Below are 19521 nucleotides of genomic sequence, written 5' to 3' on the forward strand. Positions count from 1 at the left end.
TTGAGCCACTTATCTCGGCTCGGTGCCTGCTCTGTCGCCATATATCGATTGGTCGCGAGGCATATACTTAATGTCTGTCCTCGGGTAACATGTGAGCACACACGCGTGACTATTTTCCAACAGACTTTTAGTTCGAGGTTAGGTTTATTGTCGGGTACAGGAGATATGTAAGCACGCCGGTTTACCCGAGTTCCCATACATAATCAGTACATATACCGTATCGCTGATACTGAAAGCTTTTGGTGTAATGGTTATGCGCGGGTGGCGGTCTGATCAAGTTACAAGATAGTCTCAAGACATGGTTGCGCTACATTCACAATGAAATACATAGCCAAGAAAAGATACAACGGTGTCAACCTTATCACAAAACACATAATAGGTCGTAAAAATCATCAAAGTTTTGACTTTTTATCTATCTTGTCTGGATACAGCTATTCGTTCGGCATCAGCACCAAACTCTTGCAACGCGACGGATCTGGCTCACCTTTCCGGGGTTGAATAAACCAAGCGGGTCCAAGGTCCTCTTCACAGATCGCATTAACTCCACCGTCCCCTCGCCGAGTTCTTCGTACAGATATTCCCGCTTCCCAATCCCAACACCGTGTTCGCCGGTGCCTAGAGACGTAAGTATCATTACCATCATGGATATAACAGTGAAGACGTACAAGTGCCTTCAAGCTTTAAGGCACGCTCCACCATCCTATGCACGGCTTCGCGGACACTTTCGAGCTCCTTCTCATCACGGAAAAGAAGCAGAGTGTGGAAATTGCCTGGGTGTGATGTTGTCGATGAGAGAGACGAGACAATGCGAAACGTGTTGGTACTGACCATCGCCGACGTGTCCTATAACTATTGATACAAGGCCTGATCTTTGCAAGTCTTTCTTGGTTTCATACACGAGTTGTGGAAGTTTCGAAATTGGCACGCTGCAGTCGGAAAGCATAAGACAAGCCTGCACCTGTAGCAGCCTGGACTTACCAAACATCAGTGCTCCACCCCCGACTTCCCTCCAGGAGGGCCAAACCAGAATAAAGAGCATTTTTCCTGTCCGCCCACAGGTCACGCGCTTCTTTCTCAGAACGTGCCAATTCAAAGCCAGTGCCGCCGTGCTTCTGCACAATCTCCTTTACAATCTTAGCGGTCTCAGTGATCGAAGAAGACGTTGGACCTTGGAATTTGAAGAACAGGGAGTCCTGTTCAGGATATTTGCGCTGAGATGCACCAAACAAATTTATAGAACGCATAAATTCGGAGTCACAGAGTTCAACGCATTCTGAACCACAGGGGTGAGCGTGTTACTTGATGAGGAAGGGATAACCTACGGATGCCAACGCCGCGGTTCATCACGTCGATGACAGCCTCCGTTGCGTGTTTCACATCAGGGAAGTGTACGACAGCGACTGTTGTTGGGAGGACAGGAGCTAACCGGATAGTGACTAGAAGATGTGTCAGAGCGATCGACCAAAAAAAAATACGCGATATCACCTTCTGTGATGATACCAAGAGTGCCCTCGGCACCGATGAACAACTTTGTGGTGTCAAACCCAGCTGCAGATTTCCGAGCACGTTGGCGAGTTTTGATGACTTCTCCAGAAGGAAGAACAACCGTCTATAGGGATACCCAATCAACCCACTCAGATGTTGTCAAGGGAACTCATGCATACTGCATTCAAGAACCATTCGCCTTTCGCAGTACCATACCGGACAGCATTCGCTGCCAAGGTCAACACGTCAATATTCGTACTGCAGATTCATGACCGCTGATACGTACTGCCTGAGCAACCAGTGCTCATCATGCCACCGATAGTTGCGCCTGGGCCGGGATCTAACTAAGTAAAGATTGTCAGGTAACGATACAGCGCCAAAGTCCGAACGTACGGGAAAGAATAATGGTATGCCTTTCAAGGATGTGAGTAAGACGACGAAATTTGCATTGCGATCTTACCCTTCTTCTGCAAAGTCTCATTGATTTCCATCCATCCGATACCGGGCTGACAAACAAGGTCCGAGTCCGCCTCTATTTTAGAAGGAGATTCAGTGACATTCAAAGAAAGATGCATAGCACACTGACCATGAATCTCAATAATCTTATTCATGCCGGACATATCAACACAAATGCCACCGACAGGGCTCTAGAGGACCATCGTCCTCAGCATGATTGAATGACTTTAGAAAACAATAGACTTACGCCACGATAGCTTCCCTCTAAGCAGGTTCCACCAGAGAAAGGGATGACGGGCATACGGTACTTGACGGCAGTCTTGACAATTTTGACTACATCCTCTGTACTTTTGGGGTATACGATGACAGTATGCGGTGCACCTGGAAGACTAACATGAGTGGGAGAATGCAAAGCTCGGCTGAATGGAAACCCTCACTCGGGTGGTAATCATTCTCCGAATATCCATGAACACGAAGGTCTTCCGGATGAATTGAGACAGCATCATCTGAATCAAATAAATCCCGAAGTTCCTTGATCGCGTGTTCAAAATCCTTCGGGGTGCCATACTTTGGTTCCGTCTCCTCCAGAGCCTCGGATGTCAGAGAAGGTTTCCCAAATGCACTGAGGGAATATCCGATAAGCCCGCTAGCGATAGAGCCAATGACAAGTGGGGACCAGGAACGTGAACTCTTGGAGGGCACGCTCGAGCTCTGTCGACGGGTAAAGGTCAATGCATGTTGTTTGATGGATCTGGAACGAGCCAAGTTTGTCCACAAGCTGGTGGACGGCCGCAGCCGCTGGAAGCAGCTGGTTGGAAACATATGAGGGGAAGTATATGATACAGTGGTAGTCTATGAGCTACGAAGATCCTTATATCCTTAAAGTCGCAAAGAATAAGGTTGGAAAGGTATCAGAACTGCTTCAACCAGTACATAAGACCTAGGAGGACAGGAATTAGACCACTATTATTAGGCGATTCGGTAGATTGTATCTTGGATCGCCTGGGAAGAGCAGGCAGCTGACATCAAATACGCCCGCGCTCAGAAATGCAACGTAAAAAACGAAGACGTAAATTTCCTCAGCTGATACATAAACAGACTTACGCCCGTTGAAAATCGGAATGAGTGCGGAAGTACGCTCCGTGAAAGTGGTAGTCGGCGGTCGCGTCCTACAACACTCAAAAGAAGATAAGTTCAAGGCTGGAGACTAACCTTGGACAAGCCGAGTTTGATAGCTGTAACCCTTCTGAGTCTGCAGTGACCATGAGTCCGACTCGAAGTTTCTAGTAGTTGTTGTGTGGTCGCTGACAAGAGCCTTCCGAGTTGAGGAAATGAACATTGGGATTCTGCTGTGGGAGTATGAGATACATTGTAAACTAGTACGCCGTCTATTACTTCATGAGCTTTTGGGACAGAAACTATTCAGCCTTCATCGCACAATTCTTAGACAGGCAAAAACTGTGGGGGTGTGTCATTATTCATACGAACGTACGATAGTCTCGCTAAGTATGTATAAGTACTAGGCGCGGATTACTTAATTGGTAACCTTTATAAAATCACGTGCACACACGCAGCATTCGAATTTTGGAGTCCCAGCCATAACAGTATGTATTGTCTATCTGATTTTTGTCTCCCTTCGAATGATTCTCTTACTAGGTATATGGCACGGAATATTAACATTAAGGCAGTCACGGTGGTCTCAGACGCGCCGCTTGAATCATCTCTTAATCCCTTTGAACAGGAACATCCAACTCCAAAGCCATGTCAGGTTAATCGTTATCACAGGATATTCCCATAACACTCCTGCCGCTCACATCGCAACACCAGGACGATATCGATCGAATCGTACTTGAAGTCGATGACCCCTTCGTGAAGATGATCCTTAAAGAGGATGAGGCTGATGTGGGTCTTCACTGGATATCCATCAGAGCCCCTTCTGTCTTGTATTGCAGCAGTTCTACTCCATACGATGTCCACCAATTTGGGGCTCGCTTTGAGGGTTTTGAAAAGAAAGATTGATGGTGGGACTGTCGACATAGGAAGGGCGGAGAGTTGGCCAGCAGGCTTTTGTTGCTTCTGGCCGAGGATCTCTTCATCCGCCAGGATCCCCTCAAAGGCGTGATCCTGGATCTACACTACAATGAAAGTGGGGATGCGGAATTGATAGACTGTCGGAAGACACCCGTGATTGATTTCCTGGAGTACCTATTTGGCGAAATGTTCTGGTCGGGGACGGCTGAGGAGGCCAAGGCGGCTTTTTGGCATGTCTACGTCAATTTATCCTATTGGGTGTCTATGGCAGAGTTTATCCCACCGCGAGTTCGCGATGAAACTGACGCCGATTCGTTGAGGTAAGCGAGCTTCCAGGCATTGTGATATTATATCTAAGATAATTACCTCTGTATGTGCTAGATGTAGTGCTGAAGAGTGGACTTTGCGACATTGGCATTGCACAAGCGCTGTACAATGTTATCAGTTATCTGCAGCCAGTCGTCGACAAGACGATCCTCATATATTTCGACGATCCTGCCCTTGGCTTCGATGACCTCAACCCCGTCTCACAGATGTTTATTTCTGGGGAAGAACCGCAATGAAAAAACCTTGGGGTTCGTCACTTGCAAGCATTTTTCGATCCAGTGCCTATCGAATTTCCCCTGCATTGCTCTTCTTCTCAACTGGAATGTGCAACTAAAGCTTTAACGTTACATTCCCGGAGAAGGAACCAAACCATGTTGAAACAGACCAATGTCTGCGGATCTAAGCTTGAGGAATAAGCGAAACCGCATTTCCATTCTTGGGCCAACATCCTCGAGTCGCGAGAGAGTTGCATGGGCTTGCCTCTCTGCAGAAGGAAGTAGCATCCTAAACGACTCTGGAGGCCCTGAACAAATTTGGGAGTACTGCTAGACTACGTAACTTGCAGTGGGAATTGCAAGATGCATGACTGTACGATTGAAGTGAAGTGAAAGCCATGTAGGGCGATTGCGCACATGTTTAAGTGCACGACACAAAGTGTGCAACACAGCCCACAAGTGTCGTGCTTCAAAACTTAGTATCAACTGGTATTACGACAGGAATAGTCTGATCAGGGCAAGAAGGTATGTGCATAATCATTACTAAAACAAAGATACTATCAATGGAACATGGAATTTTAGAAAGGGGGACGATGGTAGGAACACGGCTTGCTTCCATGTGCGGACCCTATTACCCACCTGAAATCTACCTTCAAACAGATGTCAGATGCTTGACCTTACTATGAGGCAATTAATTCAGATTCAAGGTAGGTTTTTTTTTATACTGAAATTTTCATTGTTCCAGCAGCAGTAAAATTTGTGTCGAAGCAAGTATTTCCGCTACTACTATGTGTAGTGCTATGAACCACACTGCACAAATGAGAAAGCAGAAACATGACTCACTGTAGCCCGTTCGACCTCACACATATATATGGGGTCTTGTGTCTACCACGCCGGTCAGTCAACAAATCCTGGATAAAACCACTCATACTCACTACATCAAATTCTGGGGTTTGAATTGGCACACATCTATAGCCACTGCAGCACTCTGCGCTTTCGAGGCAAAATTGACCAGTCGTAAAACATTCACTATGAGCACTGACAGCCATGGACAGTGTCAAAGCAGAAATAACAGCAAGGACAATTTGGATCATGGAGAGACGCATGATTTATGAGATGTGATGTGTGATCTTGGAAGAGAAGACAAGGCGATTCTGTGCACAATTTATAACAGATGCATTTGCCATGCCAGCGGATTGCTGGCGTAAATTTGTGGAGCACCACTTCGCATCATGATAGCTAATTAAATGTAATATTAATGTGGCTCCATCACACTACACAAATGGGGAAGCAAAAACACGCTCACCGTGACTGTGGCTCATCCGATCTCACAGGCATATATACACGTAGTCTAGCTACCATGTAGTGAGTCAATAAATTATGGATGAAACTGTTCATATAATACTCACATGGTAGATCAAGTAGTTCTAGCGTGAATTCATAGCCAGCGCAGCAATCACCCGCAGCTGGGTCACGAAACTCGCCACCCGTTTGGTATTCACCCTGACTGTTAGCACTGACAGCCATAGACACGTCAAAGCAGGAGGATGACTCGGAAGGAGTGACGCATTATTTGTGAGAGGTAATATTGAATCTCGGAAAGAAATCTGAAGAAAGAGGTATTAGCGCTTTCGGCATCTGCCTCTTTCCCTGACTAGATCAGCGGCGGCCGCGTTGGCTGTTCAATTCTTCTAGTGCAAACCGCAAGCTAGGACCCTTGTGGGTGGTGATGAATTGGTCGGGAGAGAGCAATCAGCATACGAAATGCCACTATTCAGTTAGAATATCTGTTAAACAATTGTGCACATGTCATTTTGCAGCGGTGTATTCTAGAAGCACGACTCAAATTCTACCGACATCGTTACACCTGGTCATAGGACGCACTGAAACCGTGAAAGGCCAATATTAAATTTCAAGGCAGGTATCTAATATACATCTATCAAACAACCTTGACGAAAATCAGTCGAGTCCTCTTTATTAACGTGTTGCAGAAACTACACACCTTTGGTGCTAAGCTGACAATCTTCCCCCAGCCTTTCATGCGCAAGTCAGCACTCACAACACCACCAATACGCGTCCCCAGCATTTCTCTCTTGTTATTCAAAAGGACTGCCGCGTTATCATCGAACCTGATGAAACGTCCATCTGGTCTTCGAACTGGTTTCTTGGTTCGCACGATGACTGCTCGTCGAACATCTCCACGTCGGACTTTGACCGCAGTGGTAGATGCCTGAGTCGCCGCCGACACTGGGCGCGCGCGTTTGACGACGCAGACTATTTCATCACCGACAGAGCCCCAGCCGTTATTGACCTTTTGTTTGAGGACATTGACGCACTCAATAAGTAGTGCGCCAGAGTTGTCTATTACCTGCAGAAATTGAGTGAGTCAGACATAAAATGCATACAAAACTTCACTTACATTAAGTGTAGACTTGAGCCCAATCATCGCCTTCTAATGACAGACTAAAAAAGCGAGCACTGAATAGAGAATGTGGGATTGGTAGTGACTAGTCGTGGGGTGGGTGGGAATTTATATACATATATGTATTTGATGAGGTATAGGCGTTTTTATATTGTCATCAAGTATGTTTCTCCACTGCGTTGTATATGTATTGTAACCCGGTCGATAGTCTTGGGAAATCGGCATTCACAAGGTCACTGATACAAGTTGTGTGAAGCTCACTCATCGTGTTACATTCGACGTGTCGTGGACCAGAAGTTGATTTGGTCTGAGGACATATCATACGTTTATGGAGATGTATTTTCCACGCGAAGTAGGTACCGATGAAGGACTGCCATGGTCGTGAACTTAAACTCCACCCACTGTCTCTCTTTCTCCTTCCATCATCTCTCCGCATAACACGTCATTTCTAGATCAAGAATGCCTGCCTCGCGTCGTGGAAGTGGTAGCTTCACGCTAACTACTGGTCAGACAATCGCCATTCATACCCGGACGCAAGATGAGGAAGACCTCCCGCATGCAACAAAGAGGTACGCAGAATCACCGATCATACTTGACACATTGGTCTTACCTTTATTATTTTGTGAAATCGCAGGACGATGGCTGACCACTTGAGAAAATACGAGAGTTTGTCAGTCGTCACCCTATGATCAGGGGCTCCAATGATGGATCTACTGAATCCCCGTTGCACAGGTTCACACTCACACCGCAGAGGATGCGGATGATTGTCGAGGCTTTTACTGAGACGCTCGAACTTGGTTTGAACAAGCCCAATCAGATTGTAGTGCGTAGGTACTTCCTACGTTCATACCGAATGAGATCACTTTCTTGCGTTTGTTGTTCAAACCCAATTCATCTTCGCAGTTGTTCATAGGATGAGACGATTCAATCTATGTCTCGATGTTCTTGATTCTTGACGATTTTTGCATTTACTTTCTGAGTGGTTTCCGACCGTGTGCTAAATCGGTGCTTGTAGCCTATGATTCCGACGTACGTGTTTGGATGGCCAACAGGTCAGGAGAAAGGAGATTTCCTTGCTCTTGATCTTGGTGAGTGGTTTTCCATTTGTGCCTTTTTGCTGGGCTCTAAATATACTCATGCGAATGCATTTCGTTATAGGTGGAACAAATTTGCGTGTTTGTCTTGTGACCCTTCAGGGAGAAGGAAAATTCGAGATTTCCCAAACCAAATATCGTTTGACTGAGGAGCAAAAACAAGATGATGGGCAGAAATTGTTCGATTTCTGTGCTGAATGCTTACATACATTTGTTGAAACCAACACGGGCGAGGACGCGGGCCAACTGAAGCCTGGTCAATCCCTACCTCTTGGCTTTACCGTAAGTCAGTGACTATCCTCACGTCATCCTTCTAACTATGTAGTATTCAGTTCTCCTACCCTTGCTCGTGAGTGCACATGATGCAATTGCTATTCAGTACATACAAGATTATCTTGTTTTCGGTATCCAGGCAGGAACGCATCGATCACGGCGAGCTCATCCGCTGGACCAAGGGTTTCGGAGCTGGAAATACGGAGGGTAGGGATGTTGCCGAGATGTTCAAGAAGTCCCTTGAGAAATACGTACGTTCTGCCTATCTCGTGTTTCTATTCATACTGACTCGCATACGAACAGCAATTGCCCGTCAAATTGACCGCTCTCATCAATGATACAACTGGAACATTGATAGCGTCACACTATGTAAATCCTAAGACGAAGATCGCGGTTATCTTCGGAACTGGTTGTAACGCTGCTTATATGGAACACGTCAAAGATATCACCAAAATAAACCATTTGGGTATCGATCCTGGAGCTGAGATGGCGATTAATTGCGAATGGGTCTGTAGGGTTTGATCCTCATCTCTCTACATTATATTGACGAGCTTGGCAGGGTGCCTTTGATTCATTCGAACACGAGCATCTGCCTCGCACGAAATACGACACGATCGTTGATGATACCTCAAATAAGCCTGGTGAACAGGCGTTTGAAGTGGGTACATCTATTGTGCGGCGTTATTAACGTGACATATCAACTGTCCAGAAACTGATCTCTGGCCGATACTTGGGCGAGATTTTGCGACTAGTTCTTTGCGAGCTCATCGACGAAGGCGTACTCTTCCTGGGACAGAACACTTACAAACTCGAGAAACCATACTGCTTCGACACAGCATTCTTGTCTCTCATGGAGAGGTACCGCATTCCCACTCGAGTGAAAATGTGCATGCGCTCATCGTTGTGTTCTCAGTGACCCAACGGACGAACTTCTCATGGTGATCGGAATCTTCACACACTTCTTCGCCCTCGAGACGACGCTCGCGGAACGGCAGTTCTTCCGGGCTCTTGCCAAACTCATTGGAAGACGTGCGGCTCGTTTAAGCGCTTGTGGTATTGCCGCAATCGTCAGCAAGATGGGTTATCTCGAGGAGGGCTGTTCGGTTGGGGCGGATGGCTCCTTGTACAACGTAAAAACCCTCTTTTCTGTACGGGCTACAGGATAATTACCCCTCTACAGAAATACCCTGGGTTTGCCGATCGCGTGCACGAAGGTTTGCAGGACATCTTCGGCGATAAGGGACGGTGAGTAGTTATTGTTTGATATGCCCTTTCCATTTTGATCTGGAATTACAGCAACATCGTTACATATCACGCCGAGGATGGCAGCGGTGTAGGTAGTGCGATCATTGCAGGTTAGTGTCTTGTCGTGTCAGTTGTTCGGTGAACTCATACTGGTATCATTTTAGCCATGACGAAGCAAAGGAAGGATGCCGGGTTGTACCTTAATGTCTGATCATACTATTTTCGTGTATAAGAGCGGAATATTGAATACGGAAGTCTGCGTATATGTACTTTGCTATCTCATGTCCCTTAGAGTTGTGTTACTGATTTTCCTTAAATGTCACAAGGGTAATGGTTCCACTTACGTCTGCTCCTGTATTGTGTTGGCATGGATGAAAGTGGGCATATTCAAGATGCTAACTGTTTTTGTCAACTCCAGGGTAACTACATAGATCTCAAGAGGCATTGCAACGAAAGCATTATCACACAACGTAGCTTGTACATAATATCTGGGTCGTCTCATATCGCCCTGCCAAAGGTATCGGCCTCATCTGCGGTAGATTTCATCGGGTATGGAGAGCGTATTGATTCTTCGTGGGTTTCTTGGTGAAAGGATATCTCAACGTTCAGTGGAGCGACTTGGGGCGGGGGCTTTGGTAAGTCCAACGGCCGCCGCAGCTGGATGGAGTTTTCATCCCTGAGGGTGGAGGAGCGATTCGTCCATGCCTTGCCCACTGCGATGCGGTAGATGATAAGGAGTGGTGCGACGACCTAGAGTACAAAGGTAAATCACGATTCGTTCCGAGTAGTATGGGGACACCTACCTGCGCCTCACCCAGTAATTGCATGAATGCATATGAGATCGGGCTGTTGAGGGTATACGGTATGAGGTACAGGAGCGAACATATTGAGTAAATGGCGGCGGATTCGATGATGATGGCTGCGAAACTGGCGTAAATCGCGCCGTGGCCTAAGCCAAGGACTTTGGATATACGATGGCGGTGGTATAGAAGGCGTAAGACAGTGAGGAGGCTGATGAAGATATTGATGGCGAGGGAGAAGCAGAGGTATGGGAAGAGCAAGGTGAAGGACATCCAGCCGCTTGCAGATTGTACCGGTGTTGAGACGATGACAAGCCAGAGAGTTCCTGTGACTTGTGAAGAGTGAGAATGGAATGGGAAGACACATGTGGGTCTGGCACATACTGAGTGTTCCGAGGAACAGAAGAGATCCAAGTCCGACGATTAAGTAGTGGATTCTAGTATCTCTGTAAACTACCGTACATCGCCAGATCTACAGCGCGTGTTCAATGGTGGGGATGGGAGATACGACTGTACACTTACCATCAATAGGTCTGCACACCAATCCGAAACCACGAAAGCAGTGTTTAGTGGAGCTGACGAGGTCGCCTCCTCGTATGCACTAGGGCCTGAGCAAAACATAAGTACGAGATGTATTGCACGTTAGAAGTTGTACACACCTCCGGGATATAAACGATTATCGATGAAGCCCATTTGCGTTATCTGGGCATTGAATGCCACATATATGGTACCAATAACAAAGAGGAAAGTGACATAGGATAAGAGGAACCTATTCATCTTGTAGCCAGTGCCATGCGATCGAATGCGGGGCCAGAGGGAGCGCCAACACATGGCAGAGAGGACGATTACCACACCATAAAGGACACCAGTGACGATGGCGCCCTGTAGCCATGCGCCCTCAGCATAGATCTGTGCATTTGATTCGTCAGGACGGTAAGACATCAGCACTCAAATAGCAGAGCGCCGATGTGAAGATCACGGTGCTGTGTGATGAGAGAACACGTTGTGGAAGGCATATATATGACTTGACCCAAGTCACGGCGTGATCTATTGGTCGCTAAAGCGCCAAATCGCTGATAGGCTGTCCTATTAATGTTCTTTTCCAAGATGGTCATAATCGCACTCGAGCGCTGTTGGCGCGAGAGACATGACGGCACGGTCGTGAGATATGTTTACGACAACCCAAGGGAATCTCCCATTTTAATTTTGATGGAACATTCGGAAAAACAAATTGAACCGCAAAATGTTAATGAACGAGTCTGTTCCGTGAGCGGAACTTTTGAAACTCGGAAGCTGCTCTGGAACGCTCTGAACGGCTAGGTCTGGAATGCCGCGTCAAATGATCTGCTTTCGGCCCCAACGTCTGCCGATGGCGTCGAGCGAAGCTGATTCAAAAAAAACTGTTTTCTGACTCGGGCCTATCATAAGGTCTAGGGCCTCGTGAAGGATGAACGTTCTCGATGAACGTTAAACATAATAAAGTTTTGTGAACTTTGAAGTACGTTTGCGGGCGCACGTAATATTGCCAGCATCGTCATTTCGTGACTTTGAGGCGTAACCACGGCAAATAATTGACCGATAGTGCGCGGCATAATGCGCCACATTGTTTTCAGGAGCTTGATCAAGGCAATCATAAGTAAATCAGCGCTGTACTCAGCAGCGGATGTCGGCGCCGTCCGTAGCACTACAACCGCGTAGTCATGCCTGGGGTATCAAGGAGGGGGGTCTCGTAGTTTAGAAAGTACTGTCCTACAAGTTTCGTGCTATAAAACTCCTGTCTTACATATCCCATCAAACAGTGACAGTTCTTCTGTAAGAGCATGTCATGTGCATAGTTCGGATTGTGTGTTATATTACAGGTAAGGACGGAGGAGTCAGGTGCGGAAAGCCGTGTTGTCAAGGTTCGATTCTTGAAACAATGACTCTTGATTAGGGGATCTAGTTGGTTTCGTTGCCAGGTGTGGGGTCCGTGATCCGCATTATCCCAGTGATTGCTCCGTAAAACATGTAATAGGCGGCTGTGAGTCAGAGTACTAGTAGAGTTGGGGCTAGGTAGGAAATTACCAAGTCGTAAATGACTAGTAGGTACAGCCTGTACAGGCTACCGACATGCAGCGCCAAGAAGTGTTTGTTACGAAGTTATCGGCAAATACCGTCATAAACACTCGCGATGAGATCTCGGCCGACACCAAGCGAAGCTGAACCGTTAGCGATGAAACATTGTGACAAAATCCGTCTCGGAGGTAGCATTGATCGCATGATTCGCACCGGTCCCTCCCTCGAGATTGGAATGGCTGAGGTGCTGGCATTGATCGCGCCGGTCCTGGCTTCTCCATCGTGCTTCGAACGATTGAGATACTAGCATCCTTGGTAAGGAATCAGCGATGAGTTCGGGATTTGGAAATACCAGCAGCGGATCAGCAATAATCAAGATGGAGAGACTACTTCTTTCTAAATGATGGTCTGGCTGTGCGATACTAACCCAGCGGGGCACACAGTCAAAATGATCTCATTCGTCTCTCCAGTCTCATTTTGACATTGTTCTTGAAGCCATACTTCCACAGCTCTGATGGATCGAGTTTGATATCAAGGTTCAAAAATTTGATACAAGGTCCGCACTCACTGCTTCTGATGATGTTCTGAGAAGTCCAAGCCCGCGATATACATAGAGGGATGGGTGGGCCGTGAATTTTAGCATTTGAGGAACCCGTGTGGACTTAGGCCGCTGCTGCATCTGGCACAGGCACAAGATGTATGTAGATCACTTCACCAGCCAGCGAGTAATCGCGGAGGCTGATTAAGGTCTGTTGATCCAACGTAATTCAAGATCACTTGAGTGATGGAAGTTTCTCTCGGGAACGCACGCACAAGACATACGCACTAAGACTGCAGGGTTATTCGATAATGTGTCTTGATATGAAGGACATGAGTGGCTGGTTGAGCTGAGTACACCGGGGAGAGGGTCTATGCGTAAGGATGTAAATTGATTAGTTCTGACACCGAAGACTAAAAATCAACGCACGAGGAAAACGATATCGATGCAGATAACACGAAAGGTACATCATGCGCGAACGAATGATATCGCATAACAAAAATACGATTGTGATAAGTTGTAGATATGAGACAGGGTCGCCAACGGACTTGAATCAGAACCCTCGGGAGTCGCGCACACGCCCGCCGAATCAACTGAGAAAGGCTTATCAGAAGCGTTTGCTGTGATTGAGGGTGGGCGATCGTAACCTTTAGCAACTGATAGGGAGAGCATTGTGAGTGACAATTTGAATTCAACAAGTTGACAAGTTGCAACCAACATACGGGATCCTACGCCTTGAAGCAGCTGAGCAGTTTATTTGGGTCAAGTTATCATGATTAAAAGGTGCGTGATCTCATGACATCGGTGCGACTTCCTAGATGTCAGGGTTCAGACGGCATCAAGGAAAGTTATCTTACGATTTATTTAGACTGACGCACCAATTATGTATTCGATGAGCAACGTTTGCAATGAGATAGTCATGATGTGAGAAAAAGAACGGCGTAGCTCGTAATAAAGTGCCCCGTGGAAGCAGCTAGGTTGCGGCAAGGTTGAGGCCAGCGGGCAATTCCGCAATGATATGAATCATATCTTATGATGTTTTTGAAATAGCTGTCCTTTCCGTGATTCCGAGTCGAAAGTGTAAAAGGTAGCTTGAACAGATTAGCGCCATGATAGCAGTCGAGGTTAAATCGATAGTACCTTCGCGAAGCTGGAGTGAGGATAATCTTGAGAGTTTTTGGTCAGCGTTACTAGCTCTGGAGCGATGTAAAATGCTATGAAGCTTGAGACTGCGGACCTCACAGACCAGACTAGACTGGCCGCGGCAGGCCAGTTTGCAATGGCAGTAAAGTTGATGGCGTGCGAGACAAGATCCGATCGTGTCAGTTTCCCCACATATTTATTACGGATTTCCAAACAAACTGAAATTTAAATATCATTTTCTTGCTCTCCTCTCCCCTTTATAATAAGTCAACCTGGCTCACCTCTATTTCATCTTTTCTTGACTTTCCGTCACCCACCATATTTCAAAAGGCTCGTATGATCTTGCTATGAAGGTACTGAGAAGCCCTGCATCTATTCGCATCGTCAGGCCTACGACCGCTCTCAAGCCCACAAATGTCTCTCGAAATTTGGCCACCGCAATTTCCATAACTCCACCTTCCTACCTGTCTCTACCACCCCCAGGTCCACCCCAACCTCGTCTTCCGGACCCCCCAGGTAAGCAATGAGGCATTTTGGCTGTTCCTTGTTACTCAAAAACCTTCAGTCGTCACCTCTTTAGGAACCGAATATAATGAGAATCTCTTCCGATACACCTCCGGCAGGTGGTTGTACAACGAATCTCAACAGATGGCTCAGCGTTACATCAAGTTTGATGTCACTGCTCTGCGTCGTATCATTGCCTCTGTCTGCTCTTCCCCTGTAATGTCCATGGAGAAAAAAGAGGGTTTGTTTAATAAGACCTTAATGGTCACACTCGCAAATGGGAAAAAAGTCGCTGCCCGTATTAAGGCAAGTCACATTGCATGTGCACGGCGCTAAGTACTCGTCCTGATCTTCATTCATAGAATCCGATTGCGGGTCCTGACCACCTCATGACTTCCAGCGAGGTTGCAACGATGGATTTTGTCCGCAACAACCTCGGAATTCCCGTGCCTAAGATCTTAGCCTGGAGTTCCCACGCTGCCAATAATGGAGTCGGAGCAGAATACATCATCATGGAGTCCGCTCCAGGCGTCCAGCTTAGCACCGTCTGGCGCTCCATGGATTCACGTCAGAAGAAGAGCGTCGTCAATTCGCTTGTAGCACTCGAGCAGAACATGCTGAACGCAAAGTTTGCGCAGTATGGTAGCCTGTACTACAGGGATGATATTCCCGAGTCCAAACGGGCCCCACGCTTGTATGCCGACGGATCACGTAGGTTCGGTTCTGAGGACAAGTTTTGCATAGGTCCTATAGCCCATCGTAATTTCTATGAAGATGAACGTGCAACTATGGACCTTGATAGAGGACCGTGTGCGTACATCTGACACTGCGTAATCATAACAGATCGCTAATGCCTGTCAAGGGTCATCCCCGGAGGATTACCTTCGCTCCCTCGCCTTGCGCGAGGAGGCATGGATCTCGCGCTTTGCCAAGCCCAATATTCATGATGATCCTTTCCGTAATGTCTCTGGTCCTCAGCTCAAAGAAGAACATCTTCAGTGCTTGGAGCAGTATCGTTCAATCATCCCCGCTCTTGTGCCGACCGCGCGAAAGGTCCTTGCATCTAACCTGTGGCATTCTGACCTTAACCCTGGAAATATCTTCGTGTCCGACGATGATGAACGACGTGTCGTTAGCATCATTGATTGGCAAGGTTGTTGGGCTGGTCCTGCGTATCTTCAAATGACCAGTCCATCCTTCCTGGCCTGTGATGGTGCCGGACTTCCTTCAGGCCTCGATCTCCCTAAACTTCCTCCTGAGTACGACATCATGAGCCAAGACACCAAGGCTGTAATGCGCGAGGACCACAAGGCGCAGATGCTCTATAAACTCTATGAAATTAAGCAGCTATACCCTTATCGTGTCAGCGATCGCGAGACGCGGATAATGCCTGTCCGCGCAGCAGGCCGGACATGGAAAGACGGCATTCTTCCACTGCGCCTCGCGCTGCTAGATGTCTTCAGCCGGTGGGCAGAACTCTCTCGTAGTGATCAGCCCTGCCCGCTGCGCTTCACGCGGGAGGAAGTGGATGAGCTGAAGCTTCAACGAGATCGGTATGTAGAATGGCATGATTTCCTAGACGACGTGCGTACGACGTTTGGTATGCGGTTGTACGGATGGGTGTCGCCGCACGAGTACCCATCGAAGCGGGCGTTGCTTGAAGGCACGCGCAGTCGTCTTCCTGTCGCGCTTACCAATCAGCTGGAGGAGATTCTTCCTCAGGATTGGTGGCCGTTCAGGGACACGGTCCCACTACCTTCTGCACCTGAAGTGCGAGTGTAAGGTGGTCATGTATTCCTAACATCACTTTCTTTGAGTTTTCATTTGTCTCCTTGGAACTACTGCTATCGGTTTTTTTTTCTTCACAATCTTATCTTGTGCCAGGGGATACGGACCTTCATCCTTATGATACGACTCATGGTTATTAATTGTCGCGATTAGATGGTTTGTCGTTTAGATGTTTGCTTTTGAGTTATCTTCCTCGTTTACATTAGTGTGTATAGGGTTACATTACTTTGCTAGGGTTTGGGAAATACATCGTGGTACATGTTGTACATACATTCATAGAGTCGTGTCCGCCGGAAGTGTGACGGGTTCACTGTCCGACGATTGATCAAAGCGGTAAGTACAACGGAATGAATTCTGGTCCGTCCACGTGGAAGTAGTTGCAATAGCAAGGCCGCGGACAATACTACTGGTGGTCTTCGTACACCCTAAGCCTAGGGAGTAGATGTGTTGAATCAATTAGACGAGTCTCGAACAGCTTATGCCATCCATAATCGATTCAGAGCCTCGACTGCACTGAAGAAACACCATATTTCTTGTGAAGAAAGTCAGCCATAGTTTGCGCTGTATGGAAATTGAGCTATCAAACAACTAATTCCTTTGAACGCGACGTACCAAGTGCTTCTGGAGATTCGTGAGGAATCTATGACACAGTCACATTAGTTATAAAAATGATGATCGAAGAAGATACAGACGAGATGATCAGACGACTTGATGATAACATTAGATGAATTCGCTGGTCTGCGCCAAACACGCTCCTTCAAGAATGGCTCCATCATTGACCTGCAATATAGCACCTATGAGTTTACTGAATTTTTTCCCCTGCCTCTATGACTTACACCACCTTGTTTTCTTTACCGGGGAGAATCCATAACAGCTCGATCTTTTCGTCAAGCGTTTCCATCAACTCCCAGGTCTCGCGACTAGTTCGGAGGTTGGCAGAGACGATAGCCTCATGAATGGGAGCTGTTTTCAATCTGACGCTCCCGCTCCCGTCCTCATATAGTCCATAATCAACATAGAGCCGAATTACATCAGGATGCCAAACGGAGAACAAAGGCGATGATTTGAAGGAACGTAAGGCAGCCTCGCTACAATCATAGTCAGTGGATGCGAGGGTTATTATTGACATTCAAGTACCGTGATGGCCACTGTTGGCGCCTTATCAAGACATGGCCAACTACGCTCTGTCCGTGCTCAAATGGAAATTCTGTGAATGTATCGATCATCGGATCGACGAGGATGAGCGAGGAAAATAGGGCTGGGAAATGTAACGCGACTAAAGCACTGCGTAATATCATGAGGTTCGGCAAAGCCTTGGAAACGCGATAACATACGCCACACAACCCCCGACTGAGTGCCCCGCCAAGACCAGGGTCCGGGAAGAGAAGCCACTTTGTTGACGTGCCTCACTGATGGATGCAGGGAGCCGATGGAGTTGGATCGGCAGCGCGGGGATTTCTACTTCTTCTGGCATGTAGTTGATAAAAAAGTTTACAATGTCTCTTGCATTGTCAGTCCAATCAACTGTTGTCGATTAATTTTGAGCGAGCAGGTTTGAGAGGGGTTCTCTTACAGCTACCACTGAGATTCTGCCTGTTTAGCAGAGCAGAGTCCCCATGCTGCACGGACTCCCATGACCATATTTCATCTATGAGACCACAGGTGCCTAGTAGATAGCATAGGGTGGTCTCCCAAGTCTGAGTATGCATAATGTATAGTCAGGTTCCTAGCATGCGAACCGTGAACAGGCATTGCGGGCTTACTTCTTTCGGAAAGCCTACTGCGTGCACAAGGAATAAGGCGACCCCCTTCGTTCTGATGTTGGCGCCCCGGTCCTTTTTCACATATCGGTTGATACAATTCCACAGTAGCCTTTCGTCCATGACGCCGGAATAGCCATCCTCTTCTTGCCTGGCCTGTTGGTTTATGAATTCAAGTCCCAGTTTCTTGATATCCCTCCCGGTTCTTTTCAAAGAGTGAGGGGGTGGCTCGGGAACTGGGACATTTGGGGTGATTCTGGGATTGACGGCAGGTATGACATGCGTGCTGATTTCGTACATGCCAAGTAAGGTATCCGTCCGGGGGTTGAAGGGTAGGGATGGAACCTCGATGCGCCCCTCATGGTGCTTCAATGGCACCCATGGGCGTGGTTTCACGGACGTCCGGTGTGTCGTAGGAGTGTAAGGGAAAGAGGAAGGCATAGAGGTTGCTTAAAGCTTTAGCAGACACGATCTGAACCTGGCTGAGTGGATGTGCGGTCAACGTAAATTTAGTCTGTGAATCTCGGACGGCGCTAACAGAATACGAGGTAAGAGTTATGTAAAAGGATGGTTGTGTTGTCCGAGATTGAGTATTAGATAGATGGTTATAAATAACGCATGTATCATTATATGAAGGTACCAGCTGTTGAAGTGGATCTTCGACTTCGGTAACTCCACTTCACTTAAACGTTCACAGGCTATGAACGTTTAAGTGAAGTTGAGTTATCGCGCCCATTTGACCAAAAAGACGGGACGAAGCATCTGATACGGGCGCACTGGGCCAGAAGTGGACTCCACAGCGGCCTCGTGATAATCGGTGACAGATCGCAACACATTGGACAACGATATGGTCGATTCAAAACTCGAAGGAATAACAGCAGGAATTATCAGAAAAAAAGCCAAGGAAAGGAAGAGGCACAGGACCGTGCGAACAGACAAAATGAATTTAGGGCCGGAGCGTATCAGATATAGATTGGCCGGCGTTGTTCAATGTTCGGACACCTATTATGTTCACGACGAGAGAAAAGTCGCTCTGCTCGTCAGCGTTTGAACGAACTCTTTCACCCAGTGCTGGTCCACCTGATTGACTAGTAACTCGCCCTATCGCTACATCTGTCTGACCTGTCAGGCTAATCCTCAGATTTGTTGCAGTGTCTCCCTAGAGCGCCCATCTTGTTGGATAAGTTCATGATAAAGCCTCTGCCGAACCAGATTTACCGTGACACTTACACGATGTACACGCGACTTCACACTGACTGGCACATGCAGGCGCCTTCAATCACTATCTCAAGGTCAGCGAAATCCTTACTAAACATGATTGGAATTATCTTAACCAGTTATGATAAGGAGTCAGGTGGTGCGTCTGAGGCTCTACAAACTCGTGG

The 19521-nt window shown here is 47.3% G+C and overlaps 7 protein-coding genes across 7 annotated transcripts; 3 read left to right on the top strand and 4 right to left on the bottom strand.

Moving 5' to 3' along the window:
• Positions 1-392: 392 nt before the first annotated feature.
• EDB93DRAFT_1245162 (FAD-linked oxidase-like protein) lies at positions 393-2763 on the bottom strand (the record flags this gene model as incomplete). The annotated part of the gene is made up of 14 exons (XM_041452286.1): positions 393-431; positions 485-615; positions 666-770; positions 829-926; positions 979-1273; positions 1323-1436; positions 1486-1609; positions 1665-1714; positions 1772-1829; positions 1879-1898; positions 1946-2017; positions 2072-2132; positions 2189-2322; positions 2379-2763. 14 exons carry the CDS (start codon positions 2761-2763, stop codon positions 393-395), a joined length of 1686 nt encoding a protein of 561 aa, XP_041313093.1.
• A 797-nt stretch (positions 2764-3560) lies between these two features.
• EDB93DRAFT_1115208 (uncharacterized protein) lies at positions 3561-3843 on the top strand. Its single transcript, XM_041448274.1, has one exon. The coding sequence runs from the start codon at positions 3582-3584 to the stop codon at positions 3792-3794; it is 213 nt and encodes a 70-aa protein (XP_041313094.1). The 5' UTR covers positions 3561-3581; the 3' UTR covers positions 3795-3843.
• A 2610-nt stretch (positions 3844-6453) lies between these two features.
• Positions 6454-6960, bottom strand: EDB93DRAFT_1245164 (ribosomal protein L14b/L23e; the record flags this gene model as incomplete). The annotated part of the gene is made up of 3 exons (XM_041452287.1): positions 6454-6462; positions 6517-6882; positions 6934-6960. The coding sequence occupies 3 exons, from the start codon at positions 6958-6960 to the stop codon at positions 6454-6456; spliced, it is 402 nt and encodes a 133-aa protein (XP_041313095.1).
• A 435-nt stretch (positions 6961-7395) lies between these two features.
• Positions 7396-9759, top strand: EDB93DRAFT_1237518 (hexokinase; the record flags this gene model as incomplete). The annotated part of the gene is made up of 14 exons (XM_041451425.1): positions 7396-7505; positions 7571-7606; positions 7669-7759; positions 7952-8024; positions 8095-8312; positions 8363-8379; positions 8443-8554; positions 8607-8810; positions 8863-8961; positions 9013-9161; positions 9217-9433; positions 9484-9548; positions 9600-9658; positions 9713-9759. The coding sequence occupies 14 exons, from the start codon at positions 7396-7398 to the stop codon at positions 9757-9759; spliced, it is 1497 nt and encodes a 498-aa protein (XP_041313096.1).
• Positions 9760-9893: 134 nt separating this feature from the next.
• Positions 9894-11511, bottom strand: EDB93DRAFT_282284 (uncharacterized protein). Its single transcript, XM_041455958.1, has 5 exons — positions 11008-11511; positions 10871-10956; positions 10733-10820; positions 10352-10680; positions 9894-10298 (listed from the first exon to the last, which is right to left on the bottom strand). Exons 1-5 carry the CDS (start codon positions 11288-11290, stop codon positions 10047-10049), a joined length of 1038 nt encoding a protein of 345 aa, XP_041313097.1. The 5' UTR covers positions 11291-11511; the 3' UTR covers positions 9894-10046.
• Positions 11512-14325: 2814 nt separating this feature from the next.
• EDB93DRAFT_1115263 (kinase-like domain-containing protein) lies at positions 14326-16653 on the top strand. Its single transcript, XM_041448275.1, has 4 exons — positions 14326-14600; positions 14650-14894; positions 14951-15398; positions 15451-16653. The coding sequence occupies exons 1-4, from the start codon at positions 14432-14434 to the stop codon at positions 16368-16370; spliced, it is 1782 nt and encodes a 593-aa protein (XP_041313098.1). The 5' UTR covers positions 14326-14431; the 3' UTR covers positions 16371-16653.
• Positions 16654-18832, bottom strand: EDB93DRAFT_1115265 (Alpha/Beta hydrolase protein). The gene is made up of 8 exons (XM_041448276.1): positions 18140-18832; positions 17950-18073; positions 17711-17900; positions 17514-17660; positions 17213-17464; positions 17069-17156; positions 16989-17016; positions 16654-16937 (listed from the first exon to the last, which is right to left on the bottom strand). The coding sequence occupies exons 1-8, from the start codon at positions 18575-18577 to the stop codon at positions 16873-16875; spliced, it is 1332 nt and encodes a 443-aa protein (XP_041313099.1). The 5' UTR covers positions 18578-18832; the 3' UTR covers positions 16654-16872.
• Between the last annotated feature and the right edge of the window lie 689 nt (positions 18833-19521).

This window comes from Suillus bovinus (genome assembly GCF_016758785.1).
Source record: "Suillus bovinus strain UH-Sbo-P2 chromosome Unknown EDB93scaffold_2, whole genome shotgun sequence".
In the NCBI taxonomy this organism is placed as follows: Eukaryota; Fungi; Basidiomycota; class Agaricomycetes; order Boletales; family Suillaceae; genus Suillus; species Suillus bovinus.

Excerpts from the sequence above, each read along its gene's own strand:
- EDB93DRAFT_1115265 (XM_041448276.1), bottom strand. The coding sequence starts at position 18,577 with ATGCCTTCCTCTTTCCCTTACACTCCTACGACACACCGGACGTCCGTG. Across the intron at positions 17,465-17,513 it reads CGCCAACAGTGGCCATCACG|CGAGGCTGCCTTACGTTCCT; the intron begins GTACTTGAATGT and ends CTATGATTGTAG. Across the intron at positions 17,157-17,212 it reads GGTAAAGAAAACAAGGTGGT|GTCAATGATGGAGCCATTCT; the intron begins GTAAGTCATAGA and ends GCTATATTGCAG.
- EDB93DRAFT_282284 (XM_041455958.1), bottom strand. The coding sequence starts at position 11,290 with ATGTCTTACCGTCCTGACGAATCAAATGCACAGATCTATGCTGAGGGC. Across the intron at positions 10,681-10,732 it reads TCTGTTCCTCGGAACACTCA|TCACAGGAACTCTCTGGCTT; the intron begins GTATGTGCCAGA and ends ACTCTTCACAAG. Across the intron at positions 10,299-10,351 it reads AATTACTGGGTGAGGCGCAG|GTCGTCGCACCACTCCTTAT; the intron begins GTAGGTGTCCCC and ends TTTGTACTCTAG.
- EDB93DRAFT_1115263 (XM_041448275.1), top strand. The coding sequence starts at position 14,432 with ATGAAGGTACTGAGAAGCCCTGCATCTATTCGCATCGTCAGGCCTACG. Across the intron at positions 14,601-14,649 it reads TCGTCTTCCGGACCCCCCAG|TCGTCACCTCTTTAGGAACC; the intron begins GTAAGCAATGAG and ends AAAAACCTTCAG. Across the intron at positions 14,895-14,950 it reads AAGTCGCTGCCCGTATTAAG|AATCCGATTGCGGGTCCTGA; the intron begins GCAAGTCACATT and ends CTTCATTCATAG.
- EDB93DRAFT_1115208 (XM_041448274.1), top strand. The coding sequence starts at position 3,582 with ATGATTCTCTTACTAGGTATATGGCACGGAATATTAACATTAAGGCAG.